The sequence below is a fragment of the Protobothrops mucrosquamatus genome, unplaced genomic scaffold, assembly GCF_001527695.2.
Source record: "Protobothrops mucrosquamatus isolate PMUCROS unplaced genomic scaffold, P.Mucros_1.0 scaffold_185, whole genome shotgun sequence".
In the NCBI taxonomy this organism is placed as follows: Eukaryota; Metazoa; Chordata; class Lepidosauria; order Squamata; family Viperidae; genus Protobothrops; species Protobothrops mucrosquamatus.
In genome coordinates this window covers 63,130-84,815 of record NW_015386261.1, presented here as the reverse complement: position 1 = coordinate 84,815, position 21,686 = coordinate 63,130, and the positions used below count along the sequence as shown (strand labels likewise).

Genomic DNA, 21,686 nt, shown 5'->3' with positions numbered 1-21,686 from the left:
CCCCCAGCCTTTCTGACGATTCGCAAGAAATAGATGACGTACGTAAGACAGCTGTCATCGATATGGAGCTGAGCAGACTGCAGATGGACATCATTGCCCTTCAAGAGACAAGGCTATCAGACTCGGGATCTGTGAAGGAGAGAAATTTCTCGTTCTTCTGGAAGGAGAAACCATCGAATGAGACTAGGGAATACGGGGTTGGCTTTGCGGTCAGAAACACCCTACTAGGATTGATTATTCCACCTACTGCTGGAAGTGAAAGAATTCTGTCCTTGCAGCTACATCAGCAGGATTGGTTACTCTTATTAGCACATATGCACCGACATTATCATCTTCAGTAGAATCCAAAGACAAATTGTATGATGATCTGGCTGCTATTATCAAGAAAATCCCTGAGAAAGAACCACTGTTTATCCTTGGCGACTTTAATGCCCGAGTTAGAGCTGATTATAGTTCTTGGCCCATTTGCCTAGGTCAGTTCGGCATCGGGAAGATGAACGAAAATGGCCAACACCTGCTGGAGTTCTGCTGCTACTACAGTTTTTGTGTTAGCAATACATTCTTTAAAACAAAGCCTCAACACGGTGTCTCCTGGAGACACCCAAGATCGAAGCATTGGCACCAGCTCGACTTGATTCTTACCAGGCACTCCAACCTTCCCAGTGTTACAATTATACGCAGCTATCAGATGCTGATTGTGATACAGATCATTCCTTGGTGTGCAGCAAAATAAAATTGAAAATAAAGAGATTGCATCACTGAAAAAAGGAAGGAAAACCACGTATTGATTCTAGCAAGACCCACAATCAGGGCAAAGTGGAAGAATTTGCACAAGCACTAAAGGAGACTCTCCCAGGCCTGGCTGAAGCAAATGCATCTGAACGTTGGGTATATTTCAAGAACACTGTTTATAACACCGCTCTGTCAATATTTGGTAAAGAGATCAGAAAGACATCAGATTGGTTTGAAGCCCATTCGGATGACCTGACGCCAGCCATCAAGGAAAAAAGGAGAGCTTTAATTGCATATAAAGCCGTTCCAGCGAGCGCAACCTACGGGTTCGGCGAGCTGCGCGTAGCAAAGTCCAACAGACCGCCAGGAGATGTGCTAATGACTATTGTCTGCAGCTTTGCTCTCAGATCCAGATAGCAGCTGACACAGGCAACATCAAGGGGATGTATGATGGCATTAAGCAGGCCTTAGTTCCAACACAGAAGAATTCTGCCCCTCTGAAGTCTGCCACAATCTTGACAGATGGTTCTAATGTTAGTATCCGTTTCAAATTATGGGACATTATAGAATCAAAAAAATTATTGTAAAATGATCCTATAATTTTATGAACATTTAATCAACTTGCATTGAAATTGTTAAGATACAATTTATATTATTTAAATATATCTTAGAATCTAATCCTTATTATAAACTAGGTGGATTTAAAACAAAGTTAGAGATACTGGGTTCAAATACCTGGTTTATGTTTTAGAATTATTGCTAAATTCTCAAATAATTCTCACAAATAAAAATGTTAATTACAGATTTCAATCTTGCTTTTGTTTTCTAAGTTAATAATTAGAATACAATCATTATTTTTGGTCAACATCAATTTCCTGGAAAAGGTTAATAAATTGGAAATACATATATGTATACATATAAATATAAATATACACACATATACATACAGATACACAGAGAGAAACATACACGTACATACTGTACATAAGCCAGCTAATAAATGATCTGGTTTATTTAAAGCAAAGGCTACAGTGAAAATGATCAGTTTCTTCTGACTTCTGAACTACAACCTCCTTGCAGCTAAAACATTCAACACCTCATTTAATCTTTTCTCACTAGAGTAGCACAGTACTGAAAAAGAAAAGGAAAAAAATAATCTCAGGACTTCATCAATTTTTCATGAATTTTCATTTAGACCAGAGCCACTCTTGCAGTGGTCAATAGATCAAGCTGCTATCTCAAATTTAACAGCTGGGGCTACAGCTGCTATCTCTGGTGCTACAACCAACTCTACCTAGATCAGAAGCAATGTTAGACAGATTAGGACTTGTCTCTAGTATTTCAAAGTGAAGACCTGATACATGAAATTGAAATTCTGTCTCTGTATCTTTCCCAATATATGTTTTACGATCATTTCACTTGTATTTAGCAATTTACATTTGCATAAAAAAGATCTAGTCCTGTTAAGATAACAAAATATTCCTAGCCTATTGTTACAGAAGCAAATGCTGTAATGTCTGTAAATTGTATCTTGAAAATAATAATAATAATAATAATAATAATAATAATAATAATAATAATAATAATAATAATAATAATAATAATAATAATAATAAAAGTTTGAAGGGACCTTGGAGGTCATCTAGTCCAACCCCCTGCTCAGGCAGGAAACCCTATACCAGGGGTAATCAACCTTGGATCTTTTATGACTCGTGGACTTCAATTCCCAGAATTCCTGAGCCAGCTTAGCTGGCTCAGGAATTCTGGGAGTTGAAGTCCACGAGTCATAAAAGAGCCAAGGTTGACTACCCCTGCCCTATACCATTTCAGACAAATGGCTGTCCAGTCTCTTCTTAAAAACTTCCAGTGTTGGAGCATTCACTGCTTCTGAAATAATATGGTATTATTTCATTTCCACAAATGAATCTATTTATAAATGGGCTTTAAATACACTTGCAAAAGGAAGTATGATTATCACAAAGATATTTGATTTATCATTACAAATAGTTTATAGTTATGAACAGTTTGTAATTTATTTGAAAAGTTAAGGTGGCATTAAAAGCATAAAAAACATTATTTGCTAAAACACTAATATCCCCCACTAGCAAAATCGAACAAAATACCAGTAGTTGCATGACTATAGCACTAAATAAACTTATATCAATGAACAAAACAATAAGCATACTTTCCTTTAATGTTCCCATAAACTTTACAGATAACATTAATAAAGTTAGGAATGCATAGTGGAAAGTATTCATTGCTCCACTATGATTTAGTAACTGCAAAATATTTCATAATGTCTGGATGTTGTTTGGAATTACTTACATGCTACTTCCAGAGAAGCATTACGACTCACAGCTTCCCCCAGATAGTTCCTGGCAACACAAACATAGCTTCCTTCATCTGGTTTACTCCTGCGTCCATGTACAATTCTTAGGAAAAATAAAGATCCACTAGGAAGCAGCATGCGATGTGAACGGGGGTCATCTTTGTCAGTCTCCACACGCTCTCCATCTTTGTACCATTCAATAATGGGAGTTGGCCTTCCTTCAGCCTTGCAGTTCAAAGTTGTAGGCTCTCCTTTAGAAACAATAACATCAGATGGATGCTCTACTATTCGTGGAGGAAAATCTTCCTGGCGAAGACGAGATCCTAATGACAAAGTATAAAGAAAAAATAATCAGTAAGTCATTTTTAAAACTCATAATTTCCGTAAATGAAATAAATATTCATAAGCATTCTGTATTGGAGCATGTCCCATAGAATTCATCAAAGATTAATTCTAAATGAATTCATACAAACACACATGTGAGAATTATATATTTATGTATTTATAAAATCATATGCACATTTTCAATGCAATGCATTTAAGGTGGCCATATAAACAAAGTTCAATTTGGCATTAAAAATTACTAATTTGAATTATTACATTTGTGGGATTATTCATTTCCAATGGATCTGAGAAGTTGTAGAATGAATTCAACAGACATTTGGGAGACAACAAATAATTGTTCTTTTAATAAAGATGAAGATAGTATGTGAAAAATATATTTAGAGTTATATAAACAATGTGTCAAGTGTTGGTCCCATGGCTACTCTTCTTCCTTTAAAAGACTAATCATAAAACAGATCCTTATATAGAAATAGATCTACTTTACTCTTCTGAAATTTTATTAGCAATAATTAATTGGCTTTAAAATATTTTAGAATTTTTTTTAAAAAAAATCTTGGATAACAATAATACTCCCTACCTAGGTTATATATGCCTTGCTACTGACAACTATTCTCTGTGTGCACTGAGCAATTTCAATTTCATATCAACTTCATAGCAGTATCTCTTTAGTTGGTACCTCAGTACTCATCACTGTTTCCGGGAAGTGTGATGAGTACCAAAAATAATGAGTACCAAATTTTTGCCATAAGAAATAACATAGTGAATCACAAGGCAGTCGACACCAACAAGTTGCAGCTTGTATGTTGAATACCAAATAAATGATGAGTACTGGAACAAAAGTTTCACATCAAAATATGTTGAGTACCAAACTGGATGAATTTCAATGCAGTTGAGTACCAAGGTACCACTGTATAATACAATTACCTGAAAACCAATGTGTTTGTAAGTGTGTGTGTGTGTGTGTGTGTGTGTGTGTGTGTGTGTGTGTGTGTGTCAGAGTTGAGATCAACAGTGTGTTTGCTAGCTTACAGCTACCATTTAATAAAGAAAAAAATGTATTATTCCTCTATTGAATACTCTTTTTTTAGAGATAAGCACATAAACATAGTGTTTTGAATAATTTCAAAATAGGGATTCCTTTCCTTACAAGCAAGAATACATATTATCTTGTAAGCCAATGGTCAATTTAGCAAAATATAAAAGGACATTATTGTACTGCAACATAGAAGTATGAAATTTGTAGCAAGTAGCAAGTATTTTTCATTAATATTTTAAATAATACTTGCTGACTCAGAAATAACATAATTTACTGTAAAGTGCATTTAAATTTAGATAAACATTTTGTTATGAATCAACTGTCCATCTACTTTCATAATTCAAAAGAATAAAAGTTCATAAGCCTTACTGCAGTTGTATGGAATTTTTTAAAAGATCACATATTTGCTGCATAAACATGGAACTTTACAAACAAAAGTTAAAAAAAAACTTTTTGCTGAAAAAAGGAATTGAAATAATGTTTAAACATTTTTGTATAAACTTGTCAGTTCTGTCCTTGTCACCTCATAGCTTGATTATGCAATGTGATCTACCTGCACCCAAAACTTCAAAGCCAGAATGCAGTAACATGAGCAGTGATGGCCTTGCCTTGGCATGCCTCATGTCAGTTTTGCAAGCTGCACTGGTTGCCAATGTGCCTCACAGTGCAATACAAGTTACTATTTATTAAAGCTCTACGTGGCAAAGGCTTTAGTTATTTGAGGAACTGCCTGTGTTCTACAGTTCCTACCCACTAGGCGCCCTTGATTAATAAAACATCATCTTTTGGGACTCAGGAAATATGTCTTTTTTACCGCGGTACCTACTCTCTAAAATAAGATGCCCCTGAAATCTATATGGTTCCCACCAGTTTGGAACACCCTGAAAAACAGATCTGAATGGGCCCTTGTTTGTGATGTTATATATTTTGATTTGTTGTCTGCATTGCTGGCTGGTAATTATTTTGTGTTTTTTTCTGAATAAGTTCTTTATTGAACAACAATTGGAAGAATAAAAGGTAGAATAAAATTGAATACATAAAATAAATATTTTACTCTTATAAGTTGAATGTAAGGTATCTATCACTAGATTTTACACATGAAATATGTAGCCATACTATATTTTGCTAAACAACAATTTGATGTTTATACATTTTTCTATCAAATCCCTAATTCATAAAGGGAAAATAATCTCACTGACTAAGAACTGCTTAAAAATCCTAATGCACTTTCAGTTTATTTAAGAAAAAATATATTTGTGTTCTTATATTCATATTTATTGGTAATTTGTTGTAATCTTACAAAGATAGTCAATTTTAATTCATATTATCACTGATTTTACCATTGAAGATTGTAGCATAAACATATGTTCTGTCAAATAAATACAGTATTTTATTATATACAATAGTCTGAATATCATCTGTTTAGTAATTCATTATAAACTTTCTTGGATCAAGTGGTAAATTTTGATTGGAGAAAAAAAGGATTACCAGAAAATAACGTCTACTGCTGTAAATATGATGAACCATCACAAAAATAGCTGTCCTATAGTTGGTGAACAAATAAATAATGTACAGTAGTAGATATGGTCAGTCACTTTTTCTGTCTAGAGTATTCAAATTTCTCTCTATATATGTGATCCTTATTATTCAGATATTTTTCATTTGGATTTGTACTTTCCTACTTCTTATGTTTAACTTCCTAGGAACTCTCTGCTTTTCCATGTGTGCACAAAATAACTTGACTTCTTTGCTGTTTCAACATCAAAATCAAGTTGTAACCTGTTTTGCATCCTAATTTTGCTTTCCCCAATTGTGTTCTCCTTTCTGATTACATGAGCTTATTAAACAGTGGCTATTATTCCCAACAGAGGGCATTTCTTACCATGCTTATAATTCATAATACAGTTAATCCTCATCTGAATTTTTTTCACCTAAGCAGGTAATGGTACTTCCTAACAGGTGCCATTAGGACAGATGTCAACTTATTCCCCAAATGTATTGTCCAATTGTCATGAAATTGATTTTGGATAGTAAAAGACAGCAGCTGTCTACCATGCTTAGATGAGCAAGAAAAAGCAATACAAAAATAGACACGCTAATAATTTTTGGCTTACAGTATGATGTCTGGTGCAAAATTACATATTTTTAGCATGTGAAAGATGTTTGAACATTTCCCTACACAAATATATAAATTCAAACTTTAATCTTTTAGTGTACAACTCTAAAACTATTTAAAATTAAAATTCGTCTCCACCCCATTAAACATTAAGATATGATTAGAGTTTTCTACATATATCAACTATTTCTTCCCACCTGAGATCTAAAAAAGAAACAATTAAAAAAACGGCTTTTCTTTTCCCACTGTATTCTAAGATAGGAGATAGTTTGCCTTCAGGATGAAACTACTATGCATTTCCCTCCAATATTAAAAACATAGGCAACCAAGAATATACGTGATATATTTGCCTATTGTTTTGTGTGTCTTATATGATTAAAAAAACATTGAAGTTAACAATTCTTCCAAGAAAAAGTGTTACTTATTATTACTAGATAGTACATGACTGACAATTTTATTTCAATCAGCATCCAATAAGGATAATTGAATTACAATCTACCCTTCTGTAAGAATGCTTTTTTAAAGTTTTAGATTTAGATTCATTTGTTTGCTTAATCGCATAACTGAAACTTATACCTATATACTGTACTTCCATGGAAATATCTCCTATTAAACCAGTAGGGTTTACTTCTGAATAAACATTTATGGGATACTATTAGTCAACTAATTCCAAATAACCTATATATGTACAACGGTTTGATTGATCTCATTTCTGCATACAACTGTACAAGCATATGCTTTTAACAAGAGCTGCTTAAAATATAAATTATAAAATATAATTTTATCCATTTATCCATTTTAAACCATATGACTCTTACTACTAAAACAGCACAACTGTAACAACGTCCTTTTAAAATTTTAATGTAATGAAACAAACATATATTAAATGCTATAGCTGTGGCATATAAGCAAATCACCTTGAGCAAATTTAACACATTTTCATGCTTGTAGAATTACATATTTCTCAGAAGTAAATGTAATTGCATATTTCATGAATAAATGATGATACCATTGTATAGCAAATGACAGTTCAATTTCATAGGAAAAGGTGAAAAGTCAGTCATTTGTTTTAAGCAATATTTCATACTAGCAAATGGAAATGTTACCTAAATTATAAAGTTATGTATAACTCAAAATACCATATTCACTACTTATTGTCTCTGATACTATGAGTTGCATGTAAAAGCTCCTTTTTGTTGGTATTACATTCACAGTAGCCATGTATTTCTACATTTATTCTGGAACCTATTCAGATTTTCCTATGTCACAGACTTCTCTTTCTATAATTTCTTCCATTCTTCCATTCATGTAAATACAATGATATGTTATTGCTGGACTGTAGTTGTCAATTTTCTAACACTCTTTTTGCACCAAGATTAAATATATTTATTTCCCTTTTCTTAATGGGAGAGAGCACACTGACTAATTCTGTCAATACTCAGTGCTAATTTATACAGTATGTGTATACAGGCTGGCAGTTATGAAGAATGTTTTTCGTAACATGTTGAATAAAAATTTGAAGAAACTACTTCTATGTCTCACTGGAGTTCTTAATAAACATTCCAGCAACAAATTTTATTACATTAAGCACGTCAATGGACTTCTATAACTGTCTGGTTTGGTACAGCAACTAAACAGGACAGGTATAGACTGCAAGGGACAGTTAGGACTGCAGAAAAAACAATTGCAACCAGCCTGCCTTCCACTGTATATTGTGCAGGTCAGAAGGAAAGCTGAGAAAATAACTACAAACCCCTCACATCCTAGACATAAACTATTTAACTGCTCCCCACAGGACACTACTATATAGCATTGCATGCCAAAGCAAATAGACATAGGAACAATTGTTTCCCTCATGCCATCACTCGGCTGAACACTTAATCCTCACAGTACTGTCTTATCTCTAAGTGTATTCACTAAGTGTATTCACTTAATACTGTGTATTATTATTATCCTTCTTGTCTCCTCTACTACCCCCTTATTAGTATCATTTTTATGATTATTATTACTCTGTTGCTTGCATGTACACTAAGAGCTTCTGCACAGGAGATAAATTAATTGTGTGTCTAATCACACTTGGCTAAATAAAGTATTCTATTCTATTCAAAGTTCATTAAAGACTGAAAATTGTTTCACATAAAATGCCTATATTTTGTAACATTCATATTTTTGTGGCTCAGTAACAGAATACATTTCATAATAATTTGTATTCTTTATGTAGTCATTAATACATAGCAAACTATCACAACCAGATGTGATGCTTGTGATGCTTTATGTACCATTGTAACAAAGTTCCTTTAACTTACACTTTGTACAGTGTATGCAATGTGTGATTTTAAAAATATATCATTTTGTTCTTCTACAATGAGAAACTAATGAGAGGTGGTAAGAAGTTCAAGTAGTTTGTAAGTTATTTAACTTTACCAGGTAAATCTGCGAATGAGTTCCAAAAGCAACAGTACTCAAGTGAAAAGAATATATCAGAAAAACAGATGTTACTATTTCAGATCATAAATGTTATTAACTGACCAGTTATTTTCAGTAAGCACAATGTGTATATCTTCTGTTACAAAAAAAATTAAAGGTCCATAATTCACTTAAACTAAATGCAACTGCATTTAAAAAGTTTAAGTGCAAATAGTTAATATTATAATAGAACATTATTCATTGTATCAAACAGTAACCTGGTAGCTTTTTAATATTAAACCATCTTAGTTCACCTTTTTTACAACTTGACATATTACTATATCATTACCTTGTTCAATTGTAATCTAATTTGTATTTTCTGAAAACAATATTTCAGGTCCTAAAATAATACAATTTCTATAGTGACTACAATACTGTAGAAATAAACAAGTATTTAGTAATGGAATTAATCCTTCAAAAATCTGATTATGATTTCATGAAGGAATGTATTAAATAGTTTAATTTGTAATGGTCTGGGAGTATTTAAAAACTCATTAAGATGATAGAAATTCTTTAAAATATATGCATTGTTCACATATGGCTTCATTTATTTTATCAATTTAACACAGGAAAAGGCTAATAGACTTTTAGTATATTCTATATATACATAATGGAACAATTTCAATGAGGAAAAAATGGAGGCCAAGGAAAGAAGTTGCTATGCATACATAAAATGCTTTTGTGAAGATCTGAAATCAAAAAGAACACATATGGAAAACAGGAAGAAGTCAAAGTTATAAAGAAACATATAAATAGTGGGGAATTGTAGAAGGATAGAGTAGTAGGATATAGTGAACAAGAATGTACATAGTTAACTCTTTGGGATGCTTTATTTTGGCTTCCTATATTGAGCAGGAAAATGGTGTCATTAGCCTAAATGTATCCTTTCAATTCCAAGATTCTTTGCGTTGGAGGAGAAAAACCCAAATATTTAGGAATCCATGCCTCTTACACATTGCATACATTCAAGTACTTCCATGTGAGTTTTATTGTTTTAGAATATTTTTTTCTGTATGCTTGGATTTTTAATTTTAGGACTGATTTTATATGCCACTCAAGATTGTTATACAATTGGGTAGGCTTCTAAATTTAATAAAAAGTGAAGTAAGATATCAAGATATATTTCAGAGCTTTCCAAATCTAGTATTCATCTTTCAACATACTGCCTAAAGAATCAATTAGAAAATCAGTTATGCTGTCACTCAGTCTGTGAATTAGGATGGACCAGTGCAGACATTCAACATAAATTTCAGAAGCCATAAATACAGTATTCTCAAACAATAGCATGTATATGCATAAATATTCTTGTTTTTCATTATAAGAACCTACCAATTGATAAAGTGATTAAAGTGATATATAGATATATGTGTGTGTGTGTATGTGTGTGTGTGTGTGTGTGTGTGTGTGTGTGTGTATGTATATATGTATGTATTAATATATTTAATATATACCATCACTGTCTGGTTTGGTGGCAGAAGTGCCTCAGATAGAAAGTCCATATAGAGAATGGTAAGGACAGCCGAGAAGATCATAGGAAACTTGCTCCCTGGTATTCAGGATGCTGCTTATAAGCACTATGTGCTTAAAGCTCAAAGCATTGTTAGAGACCCCACACTTCCACTTTACGGTCTGTTTCTGTTGCTCCCCTCTGGGAGGAGGTTTCGAAGTATTTTTAGCAGGACTATCCAATTCTGTAATAGCTTTGTTCCCTATGCCATCCGTCTGGTAAAATTCGTTTTCTCGCCATGCACATGTATACATAATCCAAACTAGACTGTTGTTTCTCTGTGTCATATAATATATGTGGGTATATGCATAATTTTGTATTTATTTATTTATTTTGTCATATTTATGTAGTGTATATTGGAGGTGGTGATCCTTTGAGAGCTGAATGCAACAAAATTTCATTTTAATGTATGCCGATTAGTGTACATTCAAAGTGACAATAAAGTTATTATTGTATTCTATTATTCTATTGTATTCTATTTGGTGATAAAACAACATATTAACAGTTGAATATATGTAACAGCTTATTAAAATAGCATCAAGAGCAATTATTACTAGGAATTTCTATTATCTTGAATAGCTGGACATTGAGATAGCATTTTAAATAGCTACAAACCTTGAATTATGAAGAAAAAAAGTTGTAAAACAAAGCCTAGTAAATTTGTTCTGTGCCAAAAGCAGGGTTAAAAAAAACTTACATAAGATTAATATAAGTAGTTAGCACAGCTATGTCGTGGCATAATAACAAATCTTCAACATAGAAAGCCTAGGGTGAGATTTTTTTCTCCTCTGTAACTAACTTAATGAATGAAGTACTAATTAACATTATGGCATTGATAAATGGAGAGGGAGATTAGAGATGTACTTGATAAGTCAGTCTTTCCCAGATGGACTGTCAAAGCCACATTAATTCCTATCTCATTGGAGCATCTGCTTCTCCCATAATCCCCTGCCCCTTGGTATAACGAACACAAACTGTTGTGACTCAATTCGATTTATATCAATCTAATTTCTTTTAATCCAATTTGTATTCCAATCTACTTCCTTCTAATCACTTAAATCTGCAGCCCCCATCTGGTAAATTTTCTCTCAAAATTAACAGAGCAGATGCCTCTACAATTGTCTTCCACAGTCAGGCTAATCATGGCCTAGCTGGGGCCTACAGAATATTCTCAATTGATACGTGACTTCCACTGTTGATGTTCTTGTTATAAATACTGTTGCATTAAGACCGTTTTGCTTAATAGACTCTCCTCATAAAATTTAAATTGGAAAATAACTGGAAATTTAAAATATGGCAGCAAAAAAAAAAAAGGAAATAACTTGTTATATAATGATTGGCTGCCATCCTAGGATTTCTTATAACCTTCATTGGTAGTCACAAACATAAAATGAACAACAACACAAATAGCTTTACATAAATTTTGAATGACATTGCCACTAAAGTAATGAAATTACTTAGATGACTTTGAAGATGATGGAAAGAAAGCACAATACATCCATATAAAAAGACACAAATATATAATTTTTGAACTATAAACATAACTTTTTTTTAACTTTCATTTATTTCTTCAAGATTACTCATTATATATCCTAACCTCTGCTGGATTTCTTGGAATTTGTGCATGTTAACTATTATCTTGGTAATATAACAAGAAAATAAACCAGATTGGTAAGCCTACCATGAATAGCCAATAATTTCCAATTATAGTTGGCTTATATGTTAATTCAAATTAAGAATCTTCCAGTTCAGGAAGAATGCAACTTTACAGAGATATTCACTTCCTATACTAGGGACCTTTTATGTAAAATGTCCCTGTCTTTTCAGAATATGATTAAAATTTCATTAACAAGTCCAAAAATTTTATCACAGACTCATTCAATTCAAATAACAGTGATAAAAAGAAATAGGTATCAATATACAAATGTACAATATACAAATGGCACTTCATCCATATCCTCAAATTATTTTCCTCAGTATTAAAAAGCATGCTTCCCTAGCATTATGTACATGAATTATTAATGATTTGTATGCTTACCCTAATTTTTCATCATCAGGTGAAATACTCAGCTTTTAACCAAGTAGAGCAGACGTCAAATTCGCGACGTCACATGATGTCGCGCAACATATTGGAGCTTTTTCGCCATTGCCGGCAATGGGGTGGGCGTGGTTTCCCAATGATGCGTCCGGCCGGCAGGCCGGCAGTTTGACACCCCTGAAGTAGGGTTTTAGTCATTTGTTTTCAGTGTTGTTTAAATTCTTAGATTAAGCAACACATTATTCTTGTTTCCAGACCAATATGCTGATTCATTCTGTAATCTTGCTAAAAGTTTTACTGTAGTGTCACATAAGTGGATTAACAATTATTCATGTGGAAAGGCGAATACACAGCATTCCAATAATAATTTATGTGCAGAAAATTGGCACCAAGCCAGGCAACTAAAATTCATGTTGAATATTTCTGATTATTTAGCACCTTACAGAATTTCTTTGGCATTTACATGTGCTTATCTCTGTACTGCACATGTGCTACAGTCTCAAGCCTTTTTTTCCAAGATCATTTTCTTAAACTAAATCTAGGTATTTAAAAACTTACTTATAATTGAATATCTAAGAAATTGTTTCCCCCAGTTTTTAGCACATAACTTTGAGGACAGAAAAATAAAATAATAAATATCTATGACTATTATGCTAAAAGCAGAATATGGACAAGTATATTTATATATATTTATTCCCATCTTCTTTCTTAAAATTAACCTGGTAATCCTTTTATGCTATCTCCAGTTACTGCTTGCTCTGTCTGCTTGCAGTGACAGGTGGTCTAGATATTCTACTTAGAAATCTGGTCACCCTGTATTTGTAACACCTCTTCAGTTAGTGTCATCTGTGAATTTAATTAACATGCAGTTTACCCGCTTGTGTAGATTATTAGTGAAGATGTTAAATAAAACAGAACCCAAACAAAATCCCTGCATCAAAGCAACTGACACTTTTTTTTCTGTTTCTATCCATGACTCCCTATTCATTATTTTCTATTTTTAGCTTTAAACTAGGTGTTACTGTCTGGTAATACAAGAATAAAGCCAATTTGCAATAATCATTTAAGCAAAGATTAATGGTACTTAGCATTAGATTCTGGCAGTAACTTAGCAAGCTTATCCATATATCTTTTAAAAATCTAAACCAAAATAAAACATTTCGATTTTGTCAGTCTTTTAATCCCCCACTTTGTTCCAGTTATCTATTGGCTTATAATTCCCTATATTAGAATATAATTGCTTGCAATTGTTTATGAAGTAGGCAAGAATTAGTGTGTTCTAACAGAAAGATTTTTAAGCTAAAAGATAAAATTAGATTTAATAACTTTAATTGTTGCCAAAATACATTTTGAATAGGCTATTAATCAATAACAGTCACTTGTAGGAGCATCCACAATAACAATAGCAAATAGCACTTAAACTTATATACAATCAAATTTGAAGATTCTGTTATAGCAATACCAGTAAAGGTGGTTTTAGTCTTTTACTACATTTGAATAATGTTTGTGGTATAGATGAATACATATCAGGGATATAGCTAAAATCACTCATCTTCTACTTATGACTTAAGGCAAGGATCACTACTGGCATACAAAGTGCCTTTAGCAATAAAGGAGAATTTATCTGAACCTGTTTTTTTCTTGCAGACATTTCATTACCCAAACTAGGTCATCAGTGCTAGTAAGAATTGGGGTTCAGTGTTGGTGGGAGTGGTCTTGGAGGTTCTTTGATTGGCCTGTTTACTCTGAGCTTGTTTGGCAGTTTCTTGATTGGGGTATTGCTTATTTATTTATTGTTGGTCTGATGTTAATCTTGGAATTAATCTATGATCATCTGGGCAATGACTACTGATGGAGAGATGTTTTGGTCTTTTGTTTCCTTTTTGGCTTGTACATTCTCTCTTTTGCCCAGCATGTAGACATTGTTTATGTCTATATGTCTACTGATGGCTAATTTATCAGTGTGCTCTGCTTCTAGGAATTCTCCCAAAAAAATTTTTAATATATTTTATTGATTTTTAAAAAACATAAATCACTTAATAATTGGTGAACTGTGTGTTGTCTGGGTTACATTTGTAAAACAATCACAAACAATTGATTTCTATAATCCATAATCCACATAATAGTTTTAGTTGATTTTCTCTTTTCCCAAAATATCCTCTTTTGTAAACATTGAGTTAATACAATTCTTATTGTTTTGATAGATAACAATTACATATATAATTTTCCCAATAGTCCTAAAAATAATAATCACATCAATATAATATTTCTTTTCTATCCAATCATTCTGGTTGCCTTATCATAGATCCTGTTACAGTCCTTATTTTAATTTGTTTCTCCCACAAAATTCTAGATATTTTTACTGGTTAAGATTTTCTCAAAAATTAATTACATTTAAGAATTTAACTCTATTTTTCCATATGAACCATCTCACACTTTTACATTTCTTAAGAAATAGATAAAACAGTAGAAAAAAAGAAAGAAAAGCAAGAGTAACGAAGCATAAAAAATAACATACTACTTAAAATATATATCCCTCCTAAGCTAATATGTATTTATTTCCTAAATTTCTTATTCTTTTTAACCATAATTAAAAATATGTTTAATCTTTAAACATTCCATATAATACATCTAGTCATCTAGTCCTTTAACTCTTATTCAAAACATTTTTATCCATTATAATTTTCTTAAATTCAATCACATTTAAATATCTAAAACATTTCCTTTATTTAAGTCATTTCAACTTTTTTATATTACTCATATCAAGAAAGAACAAAAAAGGGAAAAAAGCATACTATATTATATTTAAAGAATTCATCCCTCTTAGAGTGACATATATATTCCAAAACTTTTCTATTTCTTTAACCATATTCAAACAAATGTTTCTTTTTTAAGTATTCTCTCTAGTAAGTCCCATCATCTATTTTTTTAGTTTCCACTTTAGTCTTTTTTCTTTTGCCCAGTGCCTTTATTAATCAATGTATTTTGCTGAATCAAAACGTTTTCCTGTATGTTCGTAAATGTTGCTGTAAATATAAAAAGTAAACCAGGAGAAGTGTCTTTGTACAAGATTTCTGCCTTTTCACATTTGTTGAAAATCTTTTTCTTTTTCTTTCTCTCCGCTTCTCTTATCATTTCCTTTCTCTCCAATGTTCCTCACATCTCTACAGTCCATTTTATCCGATCTGTTTTCTTGTACTCAGATTTATTTTGTAGTCTTAAGGGTTAACTTGTTTTTTCCAATTCTTGTGAATTTTTTCCTACTAGGTTTAAATCATAGCTGTCATAGTCTTCATCTGCCACTAGGTGTCAGCAACTATTTGTTTTTCAATTTCCAAAATGAACAATTATCTCTGAAATGAGAGTCTTAACCATTAAAACAATTTTAGATTTATCCAGATTTAAATTTTAAGTTTCAGGTTTTATATTTATTTCACTTCCATATATTTTGATTCTCCATAAAAAGATCAATTTGCCGCTTCTGTTAGTATAAGGGTGGGGCGGAAATCCCCCTCCTTCCCTTTTGGAGGTATTTTGCTTCTTGGGGATCTTTTCCAGGAAATTAAATGTAAAATAGAAAAGAGAAGATCAAATTCCTCACCCAGTTTCAAGCACACTATTCACAGTTGTGCTGGTTAGTGCTTTTGGACTTTGGTTGCAAGTAGCTTGGGCTGGTCGATGCAATATGGCCAGCCTTTCTCCTGTCGGGTTAGAAGGCTTTTCCCAAGTCGAACGGAGCAGCCACTGCCATTCCAGAATCACTTCTTTCTTCGTTGCCTCTCCGGGTCGACTTAGACCCATTTAGGGTCCCCTGGCAGGGCGAAATTAGTCACGGGGGTGCGGAGAATCCGCAAGCAAAACTGGAAGTCTAGAAATTCTCAAATATTGTTGGACTTGGCTTGGTCTAGGATGGTCACAATTTCCCAGTTGAAGCTATGGTTAAGTCTATCCATATGTTGTGAAATTAAAGAGTTTGCACTGTGTCTTCTGACTGCTAGCTGGTGTTCATGGATGCATTTTACCAGTCTTCTATTTGTCCTACATAGTAGCTATTGCAGTCATTACACTATATGCTGTAGATGACTCCTTTTTTTCTTCTGGGGCTGCTGGTCTTTTGGTTTGCTTAGGATGTTTCGGAGGGCTTTAATTGGCTTGTGAGCTACACTGATTCCATGGGGTTGTATAGTAATATGTTGGCAGTTACTGAGATGGTTTTGATGTATGGCAGTGTTATTCTTTTTACTTGCGTTAGTTGTGCTATATTGGGCTGAGTAGCCAGCCAACTTGATGAAGTTGTGTGGCTATCCATTGTATTGCAAGATGTTGTATAGGTGCTGTGTTTCCTTTTTCTGTTGTTCAGGGTTGCTGCAGTGTTTTTGTGCTCATCTAAATAAAGTGCTTACAAGCTTCTCTTGTGAGAGCTTGGGTTATTGCTTTGGTAGTAAAGCACTTGATTGCCGTCAGTCTTTTTCCATACACCTCTGTTTCTAGTTTGCTATCATGGTCTCTGCTGATCAGGATATCCAGGAAGGGTCATGTACTGTTGACTTCTTCTTCTCTAATACACTGGATTCCTTTGAAGATGTTGATGGTTTTGTGGGTGTTCTCTAATTGGTCCATTTTTATTATGGTATCTCTACATATCAGATCCATATTTTGGGTCATATTTGTGGAAGTGATATCACTTCCAGATGTTACATTATGACCTTCATTATAAGTTCTGAAAGAAGTGATCCCATAGGTGCATTTTAACTTGTTGATAAATTTGTCCATCAAATTCAAAGTATGTAATTAGGCAGAGGTTTATGAGGTCCATGATTCTGGGTATTTCAATCGTCAGATATTTAGTTAAGTTGGGTGTCCTGCCTACCTAGCAGTTTGAAAGCATGCAAATGAAAGTAGATTAATAGATACAAATCTGCTGGGAAAGTAACAGTGTTCCAGGCACCTCGGCGTATAGTCATGCTGGCCATATGACTATGGAAAATGTCTTTGGACAATGCTGACTCCCTCAGCTAAGAAATGGAGATAAGCACCATGCCTAGGGTCGGACACAACTGGACAGGTTAATCTTAACCTTTTTGCTGTGGAGCAATGTAGTCATAAATTGTTTGGCTAATTCTGGGTCTATGAAGGTGAAAAGGACTGTGACATCAAACGAGACCTTGATTTTGTCCTCATCTCTGATTGTTTGAAGGCACTGTAGTGAGGAGCTGATAGAACGTTTATTTTCCCTTGTGAGGTGCCCAAGTTCACAAGATGCCTTTATGCAGAATTCCTCCCCCCACGAAAAAATTGAACTTTCATCAATATACAAAAGTCTATCATTGGTGTCAGCAGCCAAATGTAAATGTGTGAAGTCTCTTTTATTGATATTTTACCTCATTCTCTTTTTTTACTTGCAACTGATGCCCATCCCCCACATGGTGTCCTCGTGAAACCCAAAATTTATATAGCAGGTTCTGACAATCCTGCCTCAGGATTTAATCCAATCTTTTTGGATTAAAGCTTCATTTAAAAAAAATGGCATTTGATTATCATGGTTATTATTACGAGAAGAAACAAGGAGATATGAGACTACCCTACAAACTCAAAATTGCATGTACCAGTAAAATTAACTAGTTTATGTGTGATAAGCTAAACACTTCCATGCTGAGTTATCCATAGTGAAAATCAATGTTTATTAGATTTATATTTAAGCAGCATAATAATTTATATCTGCTTCTAAGATTCAGCTCAACTGAATTTAAGGGGTCTGATTTCAGAGAAAATATGTTAATTATCTAGCCTTCCAATTCATATTAATTATATGTGCCTTCAGGTGTGTGTGTGTGTGTGTGTGTGGGGGTGTGTGGGTGTGTGTGTGTATACCCACTTCATAAATGCAGTATGCACTTTGCTATTTCACAATGAACAAGAGATGGCTCCTGGCATCATCTGGTCATAATCAACACAAATCAAACATGTGGAAGCATTTAACGACCAGGGAGGGTCATAGCTGGCCTTCAAAACCCAGGATTGCACCACTAAATAACAGTTCTGCAATTTCTTGCCAATTTTCAGTAGGAAGCTAAAGGAAACACATATGTTAAGCCCCAATAGACTTAATGGAACTATGAAACTTAAAAGATCCCTATCTTTAAAAAAAATCAAACAAGATAAAATTCTCCAGTTCCTTTCGCAGTACACAATTACATTATCATCACTCACTGCTGAATATTTTTGTGGCCAAATTTTGCTAATACTTGTTTTACATGTATTCACAAAATCTCTGAATAATTAGTACAGTGACAATATACAAACCAGTAATGAAAGACAGCAATTGCAACAATTCAACCAGAAGAAAGGAAAAGAGAACTAAATTAACCTCTTCCAGCCATGGTAATATAATTTCTTCAAAATCTTTCACAACTAAAATAAAATAATGACCAACATATACAATGTTCAATTGTTTGTGTGACTACGTAGTCAAGAATTGCTGTACAAAGAATTTTCTGGGGGAAAAAATAACTGAAGTAATTTAACAAAATACGAACTATTTCATCTACAGTACCTCCATCTAATGGCTTTATTTTGCTTCATTTTAGAATTATATATCAATTGTTACTACTTAGTTTGAATAAACAATTAAAAATTGTTTGTTGTTGTAATTTTAATTATCATCTTCTAAATTATATAAATTTTCCTCTGAAAATAAAAAAAAAGAATGGCTAAGCACAATCATATAAAACCATTGTTTCACTCTATAAATTACTTCTTGAAAAATAATAACAGTATCTTTATTACAGTGATTAACCAGTATTTTAAATAATTTTTATTAAGAGGTTATAAAATTAAATACATAAACATTTTTTGGGTGAAATTAGTAGAAATGTTCAGACTAGTAAACACTATAAATTCAAAAGATAAAAAATACTAGAACAATCTTAAAAGTAATTGGCAAAATAGTAAACTATTTTATGAATAAGTTATTGAAATATAAATCTATTACTGGTTGTGTCTGTCTATGTGCATGTGAGTATATATACATAAATATAAATATGAGAGTCAGTTTGGCCTAGTAATTAAGGCATCAGACAAGAAACCAGAAAACTCAAGAGTTCTAATCCCAATTTGGGCATGAAAGCCAACTGAATGACTCTGGGCCATAACGTCAAGCTTGGGTGACAAGTCAGTCAGTCAATTCCTGTTGCAATAATGGATCAATACTAGATCTGGGAAAAAAAGCAGACCCTATACTTGTGGAAAAAAACTAGTTTTATATATATTTATCTATATATGTGTGTGTGTATGTGTGTGTGTGTGTGTGTGTGTGTGTATATATATATATATATATATATATATATATATATATATATATTAAAAATAACACTAAAAATAGATGAGTTTAATGTTTTATTAAAACTTTTAATGATTTTAAATTTCCCTGGTGTTCACTTTTTGTTATTTATATATATACACATACATACAGTTGCAAGAAAAAGTATGTGAACCCCTTGGGATAACGCGGAGTTTTGCATGAATTGGTCATAAAATGTGCTCTGAACGTCATCTAAGTCACAACAATAGAAAAACACAGTCTGCTGAAAATAATAATACACAAACATTACATGTTGCCATAGTTTAATTGAACATAACATGTAAACATTCACAGTGCAGGGAGAAAAAAGTATGTGAACCATTGGACTTAATAACTGGTTGACCCTCCTTTGGCAGCAATAACCTCAACCAAACGTTTCCTGTAGTTGCAGATCAGACCTGCACAACGATCTGGAGTAATTTTGGACCACTCCTCTTCACAAAACTGTTTCAGTGTAGCAATATTCTTGGGATGTCTGGTGTGAATCGCTCTCTTAAGGTCATGCCACNATGATGCTCCCTCCGCCATGTTTTACAGTGGGGATGAGGTTTTGATGTTGGTGTGCTGTGCCTTTTTTTCTCCACACATAGTGTTGTGTGTTTTTCCCAAACAACTCAATTTTGGTTTCATCTGTCCACAGTATATTTTGCCAGTAGTGCTGTGGAACATCCAGGTGCTCTTTTGCAAACTTCAAACGTGCTGCAATATGTTTTTTGGACAGCAATGGCTTCCTCCGTGATGTCCTCCCATGTACTCCATTCTTGTTTAATGTTTTCCTTATTGTAGATGTGTCAACAAAAATGTTAGCATGTGCCAGAGATTTCTGTAGGTCTTTAGCTGACACTCTAGGATTCTTCTTTACATCAAGAAGCATTCTGCACTGTGCTCTTGCAGTCATTTTTACAGGACGACCACGCCTAGGGAGAGTAGCAACAGTGCTAAACGTTCTCCATTTGTAGACAGTCTGTCTTACCATGGACACATGAACATCAAGGCTTTTGGAGATACTTTTGTAACCTTTTCCAGCTTCATGCAAGTCGACAATTCTTGATCGCAGGTCTTCTGAGAGCTCTTTTCTGCAAGGCAGGAGAGGAGATCAAACAGGCCAGCCGGGAGCTGATCTACAACTTCTGTGGCAGCCATCCATGCCAGGCGTGCACACAGGTGGCAGCAACAAACAGGCAAGAAACGCAGCAGAGGAGGGGTCGCCCTCCATGAGGAATAAAGAAAGGCAGCATCAGCTGGAAGTGAGGCACGGAGGAAGGAAGGAAGAAGATGCCAATGAGAAAGAGGGAGGTAGAGAGCAGGAGGGATGGAGGGAGGAAGGAAGTGTTGGAAGGAAAAGCCGGAGGCTTACGTTCCAGCTGGGAGGCTATATCTTTAAGAGAAAAAAAAAAAAGTGAAGCACCACCGTTTGAAATAGACGAGAGGAAGCCTCCGGCTGCTGTGGCTATTCTAGAGGAGATGTTTATTGGCAGAAGTGGAGTGCCATTTCAGCAGTTCACTTCTGGATCAGCTGAACAACAAACCGGGAGAGTGGAAGGATTCTTGTGTGATTTTGTGACTTTGAAGTTCTAGGATTTGTGCAATGTGGGCTTTGTGTTCTTAAGGAGTGTTTGGCAATTTCTATTGTGGCTAATAGCTGATATTCCATGTTGGATTTTGGGGTGTGGGGTTATTGGTTCTAATTTTATTGCTCTGCTATTGTTAGCTATAAGTTTTGCTGCAAGGGATTTTGAAGTATTTTTGTCCTGGAT

General features: G+C 33.6%; 1 protein-coding gene across 1 annotated transcript in view; it reads right to left on the bottom strand.

Annotated features, from left to right (window-relative positions):
- Positions 1–20,827, bottom strand: part of ROBO2 (roundabout guidance receptor 2) — a 327,405-nt gene extending 306,578 nt beyond the window's left edge. Inside the window, exons 1-2 of the mRNA XM_029285756.1 lie at positions 20,626–20,827; positions 3,058–3,384 (exon numbers count right to left, since the gene is read on the bottom strand). Of these exons, the coding sequence (XP_029141589.1) occupies positions 3,058–3,384; positions 20,626–20,827 (529 nt within the window). The remainder of the gene's footprint in view (positions 1–3,057; positions 3,385–20,625) is intronic.
- Positions 20,828–21,686: the final 859 nt, after the last annotated feature.